The sequence below is a fragment of the Delphinapterus leucas genome, chromosome 19, assembly GCF_059928025.1.
Source record: "Delphinapterus leucas isolate spDelLeu-1000000601 "Yukka" chromosome 19, BTC_Dleu_Yukka2, whole genome shotgun sequence".
Classification (NCBI taxonomy): domain Eukaryota; kingdom Metazoa; phylum Chordata; class Mammalia; order Artiodactyla; family Monodontidae; genus Delphinapterus; species Delphinapterus leucas.
In genome coordinates this window covers 21,813,487-21,830,945 of record NC_143147.1, presented here as the reverse complement: position 1 = coordinate 21,830,945, position 17,459 = coordinate 21,813,487, and the positions used below count along the sequence as shown (strand labels likewise).

Genomic DNA, 17,459 nt, shown 5'->3' with positions numbered 1-17,459 from the left:
AAAACTTATTTTATCGATTCTAAGATGTACACTTTAAAATATTTTAACCCCTCTGAAGTTAGGTTACATCTTATAATCAAAGGCATGTTGCAACTTCTTTCAGTCAGTGGTACTCATGATGTGTGTGAAAAACTTCCACTGACACCTTCGGGTAGGGCCAAGAAAAACCAGCTTGTTATATTCAGTGAAATCTGGTTCTACAAATAATAATGAGGTTTCAAACTTACAAAGCATTTCCTATGGGCCAGGTGCTGTCCAAAACTATCCATATATTAACTCAGGTAATCTCAGCAATCCTTATTCCTACTTTTATAGATGAAGACACTAAGGTATAGAAAAGGTAAGTAACTTGTACAAGGTCTCAAAATTAGTGGAGCTAGGGAAATTTGTATTCAGGCAGTTTGGCTTAGAAGTCTACATAAAATTACACCTGAGAAAGTATGATTCTACTGTAGTAGAATAAGCAAAAGAAGCAATTTAATAGTACCAGGGTCCTAAGTCTTCTATAGCCTGCTTTTATATTTTTTCATGTCTCTCCTCTAATTCCCCTTGTTTTTCTCTGAGTCCCAGAGTCAAGGTAACTTTCTCCTCCTCTCTTATACCCTGGCTCCATGGAAGGTGATGACTATGCACTATATACAATTTCAAGGTTCTGTATGAAGGATTTCTGGAATCCTTGAAATGATTATCATACAGATAAGTATTTGTCAATCCTGTCTCAATTATGTTCTGTTTTCTTATATTCTGTATTTGTCTATTTGGCATCCATTAGTCACAGGGCCAAACTAATGGCCAAAGTTGTTTATATGTCCTCTGTGATCCAGAGCACATATTCTAAACCACCTCCTTATTTAAATCTCACTCACCAAACCAATATTTCCCCTGCACTAAATCAACCCAGGGCCAGATACCAGATAACTAGGGACTGCCCCTGTACCCCAAGGCCTGCTGAGATTATTCAAGCTAGCCAATCCTAAACTGTTTACTCTGCCCTACCTTGCCTTTCCTGAGGAAATCCCAATAACGGCTCTGGCCTAGGCTTTCCACTTACTCCTGCTTCTGCCTCCAGACCCAAACCTGGTGCTCCCTCTGTGGCTTTGCATGACATGACATGCTCCCTTCTCTTGGAAACTGTAAATAATAAAAAAAATCTTCTGTCAGTGACATTAGCTTCCCCATGCCAACACTCAGCCATCTCCATAAAATATTGGATTGGCCAAAAACTTCTTTCGAGTTTTTCCATAACCCAAATGAACATTTTGGCCAACCCAATAAAATCTTGTGAGCGCAAATGAGAAAAGTTACTCAAAGAAATATATGCAGAAGAATAAACTATAGTATTTAAATGGTTTAGAAAAAGTCAAGGCTTTATCACTTTAATGTAGTAATAAATGTAACTTAAATTTCTTTGCAAGACACTGATTCTAGATGCTACTTGCCTTTTTGTCTTATACTAGTTTCCCTAAAATGGGGCAATTTAGAAAATTTTCTTATTTTTTAAAATATATAAGTAATACTATATGAATTTTATGGTATGTGAATTATATCTCAGTAAGAAAGTAATATTCAGTTTAGAAAATTAAAAAGTATAAAGAAGAAAAAATTTTTAATCCATAATTCATTTTAATGGAAGCATTATAATATAATTATTATAATTTATTTAATCATTTATTTATTGTTGGACATTTCTCATTATTCACTATAAATATGATGATTAACATCTGCATATAAACTTTTGTTTACAGCTTGATGTGGACTGAATTATGCCCCCTGCAAATTCACATGTTGAATTCCTAACCTTCCCAGTGTGATTTTTTTTTAGGAGATAGGGCTAACAAAGGTAATTAAGGTTAAATGAAGTCATAAAGGTGGAGTTCGAATCCGATAGGATTGATGACCTTATAAGAAGAGAAAGAGAGAGACCTCTCTCTCTTTCTACATGCATGCACTAAGGAAAGGCCATGTGAAGACATAGCAAGAAGGCAGCCATTTGAAACCCAAGAAGAGAGCTTTCACCAGACACCAACCCTGTTGGCACCTTGATTTTGGACTTATCAGCCTGCAGAACTGTGAGTAAATACATTTCTGCTGTTTAAGCCGCCCAGTCTGTGGTACTTTGTCATGGCAGCCCGAGCTAAGACACAGTAATTTCCTTAGAATAGGTTCCCAGAAAGAATTACTAGGTCAAAGAATAAACATTGGAAGGATTTGGGTATCTATTGTCAAACTGTGCTTTTGATTATACTGATTTGTTCTCCCATTAGCAATATGTGAGAGCTTTCGAAGCACCATATTCTCACCAATAGTGGGCATTATTGCATATAAGAAACCTCTGCAATTTAATGGCATTTTGTTTTTTAACTTTTATCTTTTTGGTTACTAATGAGGTTAAATATTTTTCTGTGCAATTAAAATTTTTTTCTTCTGTGAATTATCTGTTCACATCCTTTGCCCATCTTACCTATTGATGTTTATTTTTTCTTATGGAATTGTAAATGCTCTTTATGTACTAAAGACATTACCATTTATGCTGTAAATTGCATGTATTTTTCAAGTTTTTCCAATTGTTTAAAAAATTTTAATGTGTTTTCTAACTTCCAAAAACGTTTTTTTTGTGTGTGTGGTACACGGGCCTCTCACTGCTGTGGCCTCTCCTGCTGCAGCGCACAGGCTCTGGATGCGCAGGCCCAGCGGCCACGGCTCACAGGGCCAGCCGCTCCGCAGCATGTGGGATCTTCCCAGACCAGGGCACGAACCCGTGTCCCCTGCATCGGCAGGCGGACTCTCAACCACTGCACCACCAGGGAAGCCCTAATTTCCTGGACTTTTTGAACTCCATGAATTCCCTTTGTTTTGGTAAAGAATTTCCTAATAATCTGTTTCAAGAGAAGTCTGAGAGATAAGCATGTCTAAATTTTTCTTGGTACATTTTAAGGCAGAGATTACCTTGAGTTGTCAAAAAGTGCCCATAATTTTTTTTGATAATAGTCCCACAAATGGCTGTATGCCCCTCTCCAAAAAAAGTTTCTGTAGGTTGATAGGTTGTTTGGAACTTGAAACCCATTTTCCAAATAGAAGTAATATTTTATATAGTGGTCGGGGTCCTTGTTTTCAAAGTTCCTGAAATGGAGTTCTTAATAATCATTAAGTAACTATTTCTGTGGGGGAAAGTGCTACCTGAAGAAGAGGGCATCACCATGCACTACCAGGGAAAGGAACTTCCTTATTTCTAATCCATTGGTGATGACTATATACAAGACCTTTAGTATGACAAGGTTCAGGTAGAAGAGAGCCTCCGAAGATCCCACAGTGAGGAACTGAAGGAGGCTGTCCTCTTATCAATGCAGATCATCCTTTCCCACCTCTGGAGGGTCCAGAGATTGACACATTTCTATTTCTACTGATACTAGCAATCGGCCCTTGACTGATGGATGTTCTTTCCCTGATGCAGTTTCACAGTTAGTCCCCTAAACCAGGGTTCCCCAACCCCCAGGCCGCACAGCAGGAGGTGAGAGGCCGGAGAGCCAGCGAAGCTTCATCTGTCACTCCACATCACTTGTATTACCGCCTGAACCAACCTCCCTCCAACCCCCCGCCATGGAAAAATTGTCTTCCACAAAACCGGTCCCTGGTGCCAAAAAGGTTGGGGACTGCTGCAACTGTTGCCTCAAAGTAATACAAAGTATAGATTTCTCAGACAAGAGTGAATCCTTTTAAAGAACTATTCTCTAGGGGTATGTGGCCTACTTATCAGTTCTGCTCACTCTAGGCACCAGAATCTTGACTCAGATTGTCATTTGTGTTCACCATTCCCAGTTATTTGTAACAAACGTTTAGGTGTTCTTTATCTTGTAATTATCTAAATACAACAGAAGTATAAAGAATGGGTGAATGCATACCACAGAATAATAACTCTCTATATAGTTTGCTTTATGTTTGTCCCAGTGGATTGGAGATGAAAAGATGCCACAGACACAACGGCTACAAAGTTTTGTTTACAGATACTTACAGAGAAAGTTTGTTATATAAAGCAGGATACAACACAGCATGCTTCCAGAGGATCCCTCGAGTTCCCCACAGGGATTAGACTATTGGCATGAATCAGAGTAGAGGGTTTCAAACCATCCTGGTTTGCCTGGGACTGAGGGGTTTCTCAGTATATGGGACTTTCAGTGCTTAACCAGGAAAGTTCCAGGCAAAGTGAGTCAGTTGGTCACCCTAATTGAGGAGCTTACTTTGCTTTTCTTTGTCCTTATCTCCCACCTGATCATTGTGGATGATCTCCACGTATCTACCTGCTCACCAAGGACAAGTGAAAACAACCCAACACCTTCCTGTTTACTGTGGAACTGGCTAAGGTTGAGGGTCAGTTTCCCAGCAGCATCCTTCAGTAGACATAGGCTTCAAGCAGTCTGAGGTCTACACCTGAATTATAAAATGGGCTTAAGAATAATTATATACAAAACTGCAATTTACTATACAGTGGGATTCAGATGTTAAGTTTTGATTCTGCCACACTGAGGAACCAGTGTATCCCTTGGCCAGGTGTAAATAAGGGCCAGGCCTCTGTCTAGACTCTCTTTTATGGGATTCTTTGTTCTTGCTCCAAAGTGGTCTGCTTTGAGATGGTCACTTCCTTATGCTCAGTTGTTTTATATCAATCAGACAGTCTGAGGCCTTCAAACTGACACAGCTCAAAGTTTAAACTTTAAATAGAGAGGCTTCATCAGCTGTACCCAAAGATTGTACTTTAACATATTCTACTAAGTCCAGGCTGTGCATTTTCCTTGAGATGGTATGCATCTGAGTGGCTTTCTATTCTCTCTAGTTCAACTGTATTTTGTAATTTTTGTTTGTTTTGTTTTGCTCATTTTGTTTTCCATGTGCTTTGAGCTATGGCAGAGAAGGACAGAAGATGGAAGAATGATGGCTTTGGGAGAGGTAGAGGCAGCAATATGTTGTGAAACTACCTGAGGAAACCTTAGGAGGAAACAAGGGAATTTTGAGCCAGGGAAATGGGAGAGCCTATGGTAAACTATCCTCCAAATTGGTGTGTGTCTTCCCAGGTGGTCTTCAACTGTAAGAAACACACAAATCAAGGAACTGTCTGATCAGCAATTCCTTATTGTTTGTATTAGTTTGCTAGGGCTGCCATAACAAAGTACCATAGACTGGGTGACTTAAAAATCAGAAATTTAATTTCTCAGTTCTGGAAGCTAGAAGTCCAAGACAAGAAATTGGCGGGGTTGATTTCTTCTGAGAGTTTCTCTCTCCTTGGCTCGTAGATGGCTATCTTCTCCTTGTACCTTCACGTGGTCTTCCCCTCTGTACATGTTCAAATTTCCTCTTTAAAAAAAAATTTTTTTTGGCTGCACCGTGCGGCTTGCAGGATCTTAGTTCCCTGACCAGGGATCGAAACTGTACCCCCTGCAGTGGAAGCATGGAGTCTTAAACAGTGGGCTCCCCGCCAGGGAAGTCCCAAAATTTCCTCTTTTTTTAAGGGTACTAGTCAGATGAGGGCCCACCCTAGTCACCTCATTTTAATTTAATTACCTCTTTAAAGATCCTATCTCAACATACAGTCACATTCTGAGGTACTGGGGGTTAGGCCTTCAACATATGAATTTTGGGGGCACACCACTAAACCCATAACGTTGCCTAAGCCACCTTTCACCAGTATGGGTTAGACTGTGTGTTTCAGTCTGTCACTTTTAGTATTATTGGATATTAAATGAGGCCTTTGTTCAATTCATTTGTTAAGCAAAGTTTTTAAAGATCAGAACATTTTTCTGCTTTGTTGAATATATAATTAGCATTAATTGTTTTTAAAAGTTCCCTGTCTGAGACTGGAAAGCTAATTTTCTGCCCAAATGCTATATGAACATATCACTTCTTCAATGATAGATAGCACATATACTATGTGTATTTCAATATTCTATAGTTCTTGCTTGCAGACATTTCTGAAAACGTTATTTACTACCAAGGCTTCCAAACACAATTTGGAAATTAATACCTAACATAAATAGTTTCCAAACATAGTTTTCTTCCTACTGCTCTCAGATCACCTACTTCATCAATCTTCCAGTATGTCTATAATTAAATAAGTGTGAATCCCAAGGCTGTAGAATCTAACAGTAGCTACCAACCTGTTAAGTGTGACATTTACTGCATTCTCAACATTTTGATTTTCCTGTCAGAAAGGAAAATCTTAGAATTCATTACGTTGGGATCCAGCACACACAGACAACTTAATTAAGTACAGTTTTAATGTTTAACAGTTCACAAAGTGATTAAACTGAAGGATATTAGTAGTTAATCATATTCTTAAATTCATCTAAGCAATTATTTCAGGACTTATGGATATTAATTGACTCATTCCTTAGGAGGATGTGAAAACACAAAAGCTACCATATGTTTTCATTTTTTCTGTTTTTACAAGAGATACTGGCAAACTGCTATAATTGTTCTATTTGGAATTTGATTTGTAGTTCATTTGGCATCTGGTTGTCTTTCATGTCATATAGCCCATGCTTACGGAACATGCTCACTCAGAAAAGCCATAGGCTATAAATCTAGAATGTTAAAGTGTCTCTTGGAGAAACAGTTAAACTAATTCTTGATTTAATAGCATTCCCACAGCCAGAAAATTCATATGGCTTTGAGGTCAATTCCCAAAAGCTTAGTACAAAACAAGATGAATCTTTTCATGAATCAGTAATTTTTATTTCAGCATTAGAGCACTGAGCCACAATATTGCCAGAAAATGTCAATTATTTGGTAATTCTACCTTATCAGTAATTTAGAAAAGTACCTACTATTCAAGCAAAAAGTCATTAAGGATTGAACAATAGGATCTTAGAATACTGGTATACTTAGGACCAGTTGCCTTAGACCATCTAATTCAAACTTAAGTGAGTTTGAGCATAAGAATCACCCAGAGGGCTTCTAAAAACAGATTCTAGTTCTCACTCCAGAGTTTCTGATTCAGTAGGTTTGGAGTAGGGTCCCCAAATTTGCATTTCTAACAAGCTGTCAAGGGACCACACTTTGAGAACCACTGATCTCATTGAGTTTTTCCTTCTAAAATACGTATGTCAGCTGAGAGGACTTTTATTTTATAAAGAAAACCTTCTTGATCAATTTCTTACCTAGCTCAAAAGGAGACAAGAGCGACAGCTGCAGAGAACTTATTGCATGAAATACCTATATTCTGTACATATACAGGGTCCTCTCCATGACCCAGTGAGATAGCGACTGTGGTAGCTATTAGGGAACAAATTAAGGAACTGGGAAGTCCAGCGACTCATCCCAGGTTACTCAACCAGTAAATATGGGAACTGGGATTTGACCCCAGACAAAATGTGAGGTCTTAACCGGTATACTATTCTGCTTCCCAAGTAACAGAAAAGAATTAATTATGCTCATTAATCCATCAAGAATAATGACAATTATGTTGTTTAGGCAGTTAAGGAAATGAAATATTTAGAAAAGCTCCTTTGCTCTGCTTAAATTTTCCTCTTTTGATTTCTAAGCCAGTTGAATGATGGTTTATGATTCATTAACATGGATTCAAGTCTAATAGATCTCTTACATAATACATCCTAAATTTGCCTATATGATATTAATGAGGAAGTGAAATATCGACTATAACCTTCATTTCAAAGATTATGTCAATGAAATATGCCAACAAAATGTTCCATTTCAAACAAACTGTATTAGTTGTTATTCTTTAATTGTAAGAAACAGGAACCAACCTGAGCTAACATAGCTGAAAATGCAATGTGCAGAAAGCAAGGGCAAGAATTTGTTCTGGCTTCAGGAAGAGACTGGAATAGGGAGTTGGAGAACATCAAGACTCTTTTCTCTCTGCTTTTTGTTTCATCTGTCTCTGTGTACAGACTTCTTCTGCATCCTTAGTTCACATGGAGAAATCTGGCCTCCCAACAAATCTTAAGTTTACATTCACAGGTCCAGCCCCTCTCAGAGATCAATTGGCCATTCCCCAGTCCTAATTCTCAATTCGCAGTATAGAGAATCTGAATGAGTTTGTTTAGGATAAGTATCCTCCCATGGCCCAATCATTTCTAGCTATGGAAGCAGGGTCATTCAGTACAAATTTGACTGCCACTGTGCTTGGGGCAGAGGAAGAAATCATTGACTTGTGAGGTAGGCTAACACCTAAAGAGGAGTCCACTCAGAAACTCTTCCAGTGGTTGATACACTGCTTTCTATCACAAGGTACTTACAGTCACGTGTAGATCAAGATTGTAATGTTCCTGACCTATCAAATTAGCAGAAATGTGGAAAGCAATACACACTGATGATGAGGCTGAAGAGAAACAGCCACTCATACATTAGTGGTGGGAGTGCAAAAGGGTACAAGCCTGAAGTCAAAACCTACCAAAAGTACAGATGCGTTTACCTTCTAAGCAAGCAATCCCACTTCTTGGAATCTATTCAACAGGGCTCAAGAGGAATAGCCCAAGAGCATAGGTGTTTTCAGATTCTAGACTTTCAAAAGAAAAAACAAATCATGGACAAAGGATACTTTATTGCAAAATCAGAAGATAAAAAAACCACCCACTCTCCCCATCCCTTCAATCCAATAATTAAATGTAGCCAGTCTTGGAGCACACATGCTCTTATATCCCCTACATCAAAAGAAAAACTACATTCAATTTTTAGAGCTATTCATTTATAGGCCACATTTTATGACTGCTGCTATTTCATACTGTGAGGTTAAAACTGCTCCCATATAAAACTGATGTGATCTAGAGGGAAATTGTTCCAAAAATATCTAGTCCCGCTTGTATATGGTGTTGGGGACTGTATTGATCACCTCTCTCTGCAGCATAGCCTTGTATAATAACACTAACATGAAAATACTTTATCTAAGTGACAAGCAAATGATATGGAAAAAATTGCAGTCAATAATTTCACGCACATCAACTGAATCCTTGGAAAAAATCCAAGTAAAGAGCACGGTTTAAAATCAATCATTTATCCTCTTTTTCTCCACAGTTCATCTCTTCTCACATTGCAGGCTTTAAAAGTGAAATGTTTGAGGAGCTCCTTAAGCACCTTTGCCACTGTGCATATGAATTCAGGGAGGTTATAAAAACTGACATGCGGAGACAGATGTTTGCTGAACTCTTCTTACATTGTGACCATGGGAAGGTAAGGTAAGACCCTTAAAGCAGTGCTTCTCAAACTATTTGTTATGAAGGACCCGTTTTTAGGCTGTTGTTGTTGGTGGTGATGTTTTTAATATCCAACCTGTTGTGGACTGATGAAAATGGATTACTAGGAGGGAAAAAGGACATACAAAATACAATTCACGTTTTATTATCAGATTCAAATCTGATTTATTATCATTTACTTTCTCAAGTTGCTATAACATTCTAGATGTTATTCTCAATTTCTGCCTTTTTCATCACAGATTACCGCTCGAGTGGCACTGTATTTCATGATTTATAACTTGTCCCTAAGTTTCTTTCCCGTTCTTAAGAACAGGTTGCTTAGAATTGTTTTTGCTTACTCTCTTTGCTGGTAGCTTCCTATAGAAAAGAGCTGCTGGGAATAGAAAGCCTACCACATTTTATTCTGCTTCTTAAAAACAAGAAACATTTATATCAAAAAGTATTTCTAGAAATAGGATTTGGGAAGGCACTAGTGTGCCAGGATACCAAATGGATTTGCAAAAATAGATACAAACTTTACTGAAATATATTTGTTTATGAACCTTATATTTATTTGTTTGTATCCCCGTGTTACTGAAAAGATTTAAGGAAGCTTATAAGAATAGATAAAATACAACAGAATAACATAGATTAAAAGTAGGGTGAAAGAAGAAAAAAATAAGAGGCAGGATACTAAGTGAAGCTGGGAACAAAGCCCAAAATGCATACCAGAATGACCTAAATATTTGCTCTGGTTGTCTACAGGTCTGAATCTAATCTTCCTAGTAGTGAATGTGAAAGGGAAACATGACGAAACACACTACTGACAATGCTTTTAAGATAAATATAAACTGGAGCTAAGAAGAAGTGCAAAAATTTGGGATAAAAAGTATAGTCAGGAGTTTCTTCTGGAAGTACCCATTAAAGGGGCCCTAAGTGATGAAGTGAACATCTTTATGCTGGACGTACAATAAGTGAAAAAATGACTTTATTAGAACAGTTTCTTTCCTTTTTTTTTTTTTTTGCGGTACACGGGCCTCTCATTGTTGTGGCCTCTCCCGTTGCGGAGCACAGGCTCCGGACGCGCAGGCTCAGCGGCCATGGCTCACGGGCCCAGCTGCTCCGCGGCATGTGGGATCCTCCCGGACCGGGGCACGAACCCGTGTCCACTGCATCGGCAGGTGGACTCCCAACCACTGTGCCACCAGGGAAGCCCTTTTTTTTTTTTTTAACTTATTTATTTACGGCTGCGTTGGGTCTTCGTTGCTGTGCGCGGACTTTCTCTAGTCACAGTGAGTGGGGGCTGCTCTTCGTTGCAGTGCGTAGGCTTCTCATTGCGGTGGCTTGTTGTGGAGCACGGGCTCTAGGCACATGGGCTTCAGTAGTTGTGGCACGAGGGCTCAGTAGTTGTGGCTTGTGGGCTCTAGAGCGCAGGCTCAGTAGTTGTGCACACAGGCTTCGTTGCTCTGCGGCATGTGGTATCTTCGCGGACCAGGGCTCGAACCTGTGTGCCCTGCATTGGCAGGTGGATTCTTAACCACTGCACCACCAGGGATGCCCAGAACAGTTTCTTAAAACCACCTTACCTGTAGGTAAATGATACCACACCTGACCGCAATTCAGAAAAAGCAGTTCTTAAAGGAGCCAATGCATTACAGTCTAGGTTCTCAGATACCTACTAATTTGGCTTGTCAAGAATATATTTTATAAAATCTGAAATGTCTGTGTGTTTTTCAGGCAATCCTTGAAAATTGTTTCTTTTAACAGAGCTAATAATAAATATTGGGTAACATGGGTCAAGATTTTACTCCCTGACAAATGCCTGGAGAACAACTATTCTCTGTTGGCCAACTTAATACCAACTCATGTGCAGTACAAAACATTACCTCACATAGTGGGATATCCCACACAGTGGGATAATATTTAGAAGAATAACTCAGGTTTGCTTATGCTTTTTGCTTTTCTTCCCATCGTTCAAACAATAGTTATGTGCTGATCTTCGAAGGAAGGTAGATACAGTCTAGAGTAAAGAAGTTAATTGAGTTTCTGAATATTTTCAGCGAGGAGCTGAGACAAGAGTTCAAAAGCCTCTACTTTCAATTGAAAATACTGGGATCTTGAGAAAGAATGGAGAATCATAGGGTGAAGAAGAATGCAAAATATGACATCAAAGCACTTTTTCTGTCAGTGGGAAGTTGTGACCAGCTGATGGGAGAAGGAGGTTGGAGGGGTTGTGACTACTGCTTAGGGGTTGCCTGGATCCCTAAGTCAGAGTTAATATCTGATATTACACCCTTATACCCCAACCAGGGTTGTATGTTGAAGGCAACATTACAGACACTTAGAAATTCCAAGTAGGTTGAGGAGAAATTTAAGAACACCAGGGCTTATGCGTCATTTCCTGGGTGTAGCTCAGAGACTGCAAGCTTCATTGAGAAGTCCTGAATGCAACATGGCACTAAAGAGGAAGGTTAGCCACTGCAGAAGGAGGGGTCTAGGTGGATGAGCCTGAGGGTAGTCCCACTCCTGTGGCTAGAGGAAAGATAATGAGTGTTCCTAAATACCTGTGTGTAAAGGGGGTGGGTGTGCAGAGAAGATGACAGTAAAAGTTCTGGAAGTACCCCCAGGAAGTGTCTAATACTTGAAGTTGGGACAAGGAGAACCATGGGCATTAACAAAAAACACCAAAAAAAAAAAAAAAAAAGGCCCACTTCCAAATGATTCAGTGGGATGAACTCCATATGGTCAGAATCAACAAGTACTACTGGCACTGAACTAATTGCCCCTTTATTTGATGGTAGGACACTGTGTAAGCCCCCAAAGAAAAATGGGCAAAGGATATGAACATAAAATATGTAGAATCACTGCATACTCAACAGATGAGCAAAAACATTTTAAAATTACAATACCAAAAATAAATAAATAAAACAAAATGATAATACCTATTGCTGGTAGGGATAGAGGAAAAGCATTTTCTCAAACATTCCTGGTGAAAATTTAATAGTATAGTATCTTTGTAAAGCAACCTGGATATACCTATTTAACTAAAAATTATACACATCCTTCAACCAAGTGATACCATTCCTGAAATTTTTATCCCAAAGAAATAAAAGCACCAGTAGATAGAAAATACACGTACAAGGATGATTCCTGTGGCACTGTTTACACATGAAAAAGAGAGAGAGAGAGAGGGAGAGATAAAGGGAATGTTTATCTGTAGGGAAATGGTTTTTTTTTTTGCGGTACGCGGGCCTCTCACTGTTGTGGCCTCTCCCATTGAGGAGCACAGGCTCCAGACGCGCAGGCTCAGCGGCCATGGCTCACGGGCCCAGCCGCTCCGTGGCACGTGGGGTCCTCCTGGACCTGGGCATGAACCCGTGTACCCTGCTTCGGCAGGCGGACTCTCAACCACTGCACCACCAGGGAAGCCCGGGAAATGTTTTTTAAATGAGGGTACATCTACATCTTGGAATATCATGCAGCCTTTAAACAAATTGAATAGATCTACACCAGCTGAGTTGGAGGATTTTTATATATTATTAATGAGTAAAAAAAAAAGTAAAAGATAGAGAAATATATGTAATAAAATCCCATTTTTGTAAAGCAAACAAAAATGTACATATACATAGGTACACATGTTTGTATATCTATAGCTACATGATCCTAGAGAAATGTTTATAACAAGACATGTAGTTAACTGGAATGAGGCTCAGAATCCACCATTCAGAGTGGTCCTTAAAGGCATAAAGTCTCCTCTGAGATATTTATTCAGTTGAAGTTTTCAGAATTAGGTACAGCATTAAAAAAAAAAAGCAATACTACTTCTTAGTCAGAGGATGCTATTAAAAATATATATTGGGGCTTCCCTGGTACAACAGTGGTTAAGAATCCTCCTGCCAATTCAGGGGGACACAGGTTTGAGCCCTGGTCTGGGAAGATCCCACATGCTGCAGAGCAACTAAGCCCGTGTGCCACAACTACTGAAACCAGTGAGCCACAACTACTGAAGTCCACGCACCTAGAGACCGTGCTCCGCAACAAGAGAAGCCACCGCAATGACAAGCCCATGCGCAGCAATTAGGACCCAATGCAGCCAAAAATAGATAAATTAATAATTTTAAAAATACATATATATATATTATATATATATATGGAGCCATGCTTTGTTGAGTGAGGAGCAATTATCTTTTAAGTGTTAACCAGGATCTTGAATCCACAGTGCCATCCACAAGCTTCTTGTTTCAACCAGCCATGTTCCAAATTAAACCCCTAGAGATAAAAAATATATATATGTGAAATTAAAACTTTACTACATAAGATTTGCATGAAATTAGACACTGAAGAAGAAAATATTAGTAAACATAAGGACATAGCAATAGAAACTATCCAAACTGAAGCAGCGAGAGAGAAAAAGAAAATGCCTGAGTGGTTATAAAAGACTTTTCTCCTCATTTAAAATGTTATTTAAATGATCATTTACTCTTTGAAGCAAAACTAATAATGTATTGTGAAGTTTACAATATATGTAGAAGTGAAATGTATGACAACAATAGCAAAAATAATGGATGGGAGAAAATAGAAATAAGTTTCTTACATTAGGCATAAAGTATATAATATTATTTGAAAGTAGACTGTGATAAGATAAAGATGCATAATGTTAAATTTTAGAGCAATTACTAGAAAAAAGAGAGGTATAGCTATAAAACCAATTGTGGCAATAACGTGGAATATTAAAATATAATCAAAAGAAGGCAGGAACGGGACTTCCATGGTGGTGCAGTGGTTAAGAATTTGCCTGCCAATGCAGGGGACACGAGTTCGAGCCCTGGTCTGGGAAGATCCCACATGCCATGGAGCAACTAAGCCCGTGTGCCACAACTATTGAGCCTGAAAGCCAAAATTACTGAGGCTGTGTGCCGCAACTACTAAAGCATGCAAGCCTAGAGCCCCCACACTGCCACCGCAACAAGAAGCCCGCGCACTGCAACAAAGAGTAGCCCCCGCTCTCCTCAACTAGAGAAAGCCCACGCGCAGCAACGAAGACCCAACACAACCAAAAATAAATAAATAAATTTATTTTTTTTAAAGGCAGGAAAAGAAGCAAAAACAGAAGGAGAAGGAGAGAAAGAGGAAGAAGAAGGAGAAGGAGGAGGAGGAGAAGAAGAAGGAGGAGGGGGAGGGGGAGGAGGAGGAGGAGGAAGAGGAGGAGGAGGAGGAAGAAAGAAGAAAGAAGAAATGGGACGGGGCTTCCCCGGTGGCGCAGTGGTTGAGGGTCCGCCTGCCGATGCAGGGGACACGGGTTTGTGCCCTGGTCCGGGAACATCCCACATGCCGCGGAGCGGCTGGGCCCGTGGGCCATGGCCGCTGGGCCTGCGCGTCCGGAGCCTGTGCTCCGCAGCGGGAGAGGCCACAGCGGTGAGAGGCCCGCGTACCGCAAAAAAAAAGAAGAAATGGGACAAAAACAAACAAAAAACCCAAGTAGCAAGATGGTCTATTTAAAGCTAACCATAGTGATAATTACTTAAATGAATATGGGCTAAACACTGCAGTCTAAAGACAGAGATTGTCAGGCTGGATAAAACCAATATAAAGATACACATAGTTTAAAAGCAAAGGTATGGAAAAAGATATATCTTTTGGCTACATTAGTATAAGACAAAGGAGCCTTCAGAACAGGAGTATTACCAAGGATTAAGAGGGCTACAGTATAATGATAAAGGGGTCAATTTGATAAGACATAATAATTCTAATTGTCTATACACCTAATAGAGTTTCAAAGTACATGAAGCAAAAAATGACAGAACTGCAATTACAATTGGAGAATTAAACACTACTTTCTTAGCAGTTGATAGAACAAGTAGACAGAAAATCAGCAAGGGTATAAAATACTTCAAAAATGCTGTCAACCAACTTGACTTTGAGTGTTATAGAACATTCAACTCAACAACTGCAGAAAAACACACTTTTCAGTTGCACTTGAAACATTCACAAAGATGATCACATGCAATAACATGAAACAGATCTCGATAAATTTAAAAGAATTAAAATCACACTGTAGGGCTTCCCTGGTGGCGCAGTGGTTGAGAGTCCGCCTGCCGATGCAGGGGACTCGGGTTCGTGCCCCGGTCCGGGAAGATCCCACGTGCCGTGGAACAGCTGGGCCCGTGAACCATGGCCGCTGAGCCTGCGCATCCGGAGCCTGTGCTCCGCAACGGGAGAGGCCACAACAGTGAGAGGCCCGCGTACCGCAAAAAAAAAAAAAAATCACACGGTGTACGCTCTTTGACTACAGCAGAATTAAGTTAGAAATCAATAAGAGAAAGATAGTTGGAAAATCCCCAAATATTTAGAAACACTTCTAAATAACCCATGAGGAAAAAAGAATCACAGGAGAAATTAGGAAATATTTGAAACTGATTGATAAGTAAAACACAATGTAATAAAATTAGAGAAATGCCACTAAAGAAGTACTTAGAAATTTATGGCTTTGAGTGCTTATATAAGAAAATAAGATCAGTCTAAAATAAACAAATGGGGCCTAATTAAACTTAAAGCTTTTGCACAAAAAAGGAAACCATAAACAAGACAAAAAGATAACCCTTAGAATGTGGGAAAATATTTGCAAACGAAGCAACGGACAAAGAATTTATCTCCAAACAGTTCATGCAGCTCAATACCAAAAAAACAACAACCCAGTCAAAAAGTGGGCGGGGGCTTCCCTGGTGGCACAGTGGTTGAGAGTCCGCCTGCCGATGCAGGGGACACGGGTTCGTGCCCTGGTCCGGGAAGATCCCACATGCCGCGGGGCAGCTGGGCCCGTGAGCCATGGCTGTTGAGCCTGCGCGTCCGGAGCCTGTGCTCCGCAACGGAAAGACAATGGGGCGCGGGGGGGGGGGGGTACTTTCCTGGCAGTCCAGTGGTTGACTCCGCCCTTCCAGGACTTCCCTGGTGGTCCAATGGTAAAGAATCCGCCTTCCAATGCAGGGGATGTGGGTTCAATCCCTGGTATTCGGGGAACTGGGATCCCACATGCCGCGGGGCAACTAAGCCTGCGCCACAACTACTGAGCCTGCGTGCCTCAACTAGAGAGCCCACGTGCTGCAAACTACAGATCCCACGCGCTGTGGAGTCTGTGCACCACAACTAGGGAGAGAAAACCTGCACACCACAATTAGAAGAGCCTGCGCCACATCTAGAGAGAAGCCCGCACGCGGCAAAGAAAGATCCCGCGTGCCTCAACTAAGACCAGACGCAGCCAACAAAAAAAGGGAGGGAGGGAGGGAGGGAGGGAGGGAGGGAGGGAGGAAGGAAGGAAGGAAGGAAGGAAGGAAGGAAGGAAGGAAGGAAGGAAGGAAGGAAGGAAGGAAGGAAGAAAATAAGAAGACTCTGCCCTTCCACTGCAGGAGGTATGGATTCAATCCCCGGTCGGAGAACTAAGACCCCTCATGCCGTGTGGCATGGCCCAAAAATATTAAAAGAAAAAAAATTTTTTTAATAAAATAAAAAATAAAAAGACAATGAGGGAACATTATGAACAACTTTATGCCAATAAATTTGCCACTTAGATTGAGTGGACAAATTCTCTGACAGACACAAATTACCAAGTCTGGCTCGAAAAGAAATAGAAAACCTAGATACTCTCATATGTATAAATAAATTAATGTCATTAAAAACCTTTCCACAAACAAAACTCCAGGCCAAGAGGCTTTACTGCTGAGTCCTAGCAAACATTTAAGGAAGAAATAATTCCAGACCCCACACAAAGTCTTCCAGAAAATAGAAGCGAGAACATTTTCCAACTCATTTTATGTGACCATGATTATTCTGATATAAAAGCCAGACAAAACTATCTCAAGGAAAAAAAAAAGACCTGTAGGCTAATATCTTCCATGAGCAAGATACAAAAATCTTTAAGTTAAGTTTAGCAAATTACTTCAGCAATATATTAAAAAGGTAATATATTAACATCAAGTGGAGTGTAATCCAGGGATGTAAGATTGGTTTAATATTCAAAATTAAATCAAGGCAATTAACCATATTAAGAAACTAAAAAAAGAAAAACTATATGGCCATCTGACCAAATTCAACACACATTCATGATTTTTTTAAAAAACCTCTCCGCAAACTAGAAATAGAATTTTTTTCAAAATGTTAAGGAGCATCCATGGAAAGCCTACAGTTATACTTAATGGTGAAAAAATTAATGATTTCTTCCTTATACCAGGGACAAGGCAAGGATGTCCAGCCTCACCCCTTTTATTTAACATTGTAATGGAGGTA

At 39.9% G+C, this 17,459-nt stretch overlaps 1 protein-coding gene across 1 annotated transcript in view; it reads left to right on the top strand.

Annotated features, from left to right (window-relative positions):
- Positions 1-17,459, top strand: part of EFCAB5 (EF-hand calcium binding domain 5) — a 108,776-nt gene that overhangs the window by 37,686 nt on the left and 53,631 nt on the right. Inside the window, exon 7 of the mRNA XM_089899972.1 lies at positions 9,022-9,177. Within this exon, the coding sequence (XP_089756098.1) occupies positions 9,022-9,177 (156 nt within the window). The remainder of the gene's footprint in view (positions 1-9,021; positions 9,178-17,459) is intronic.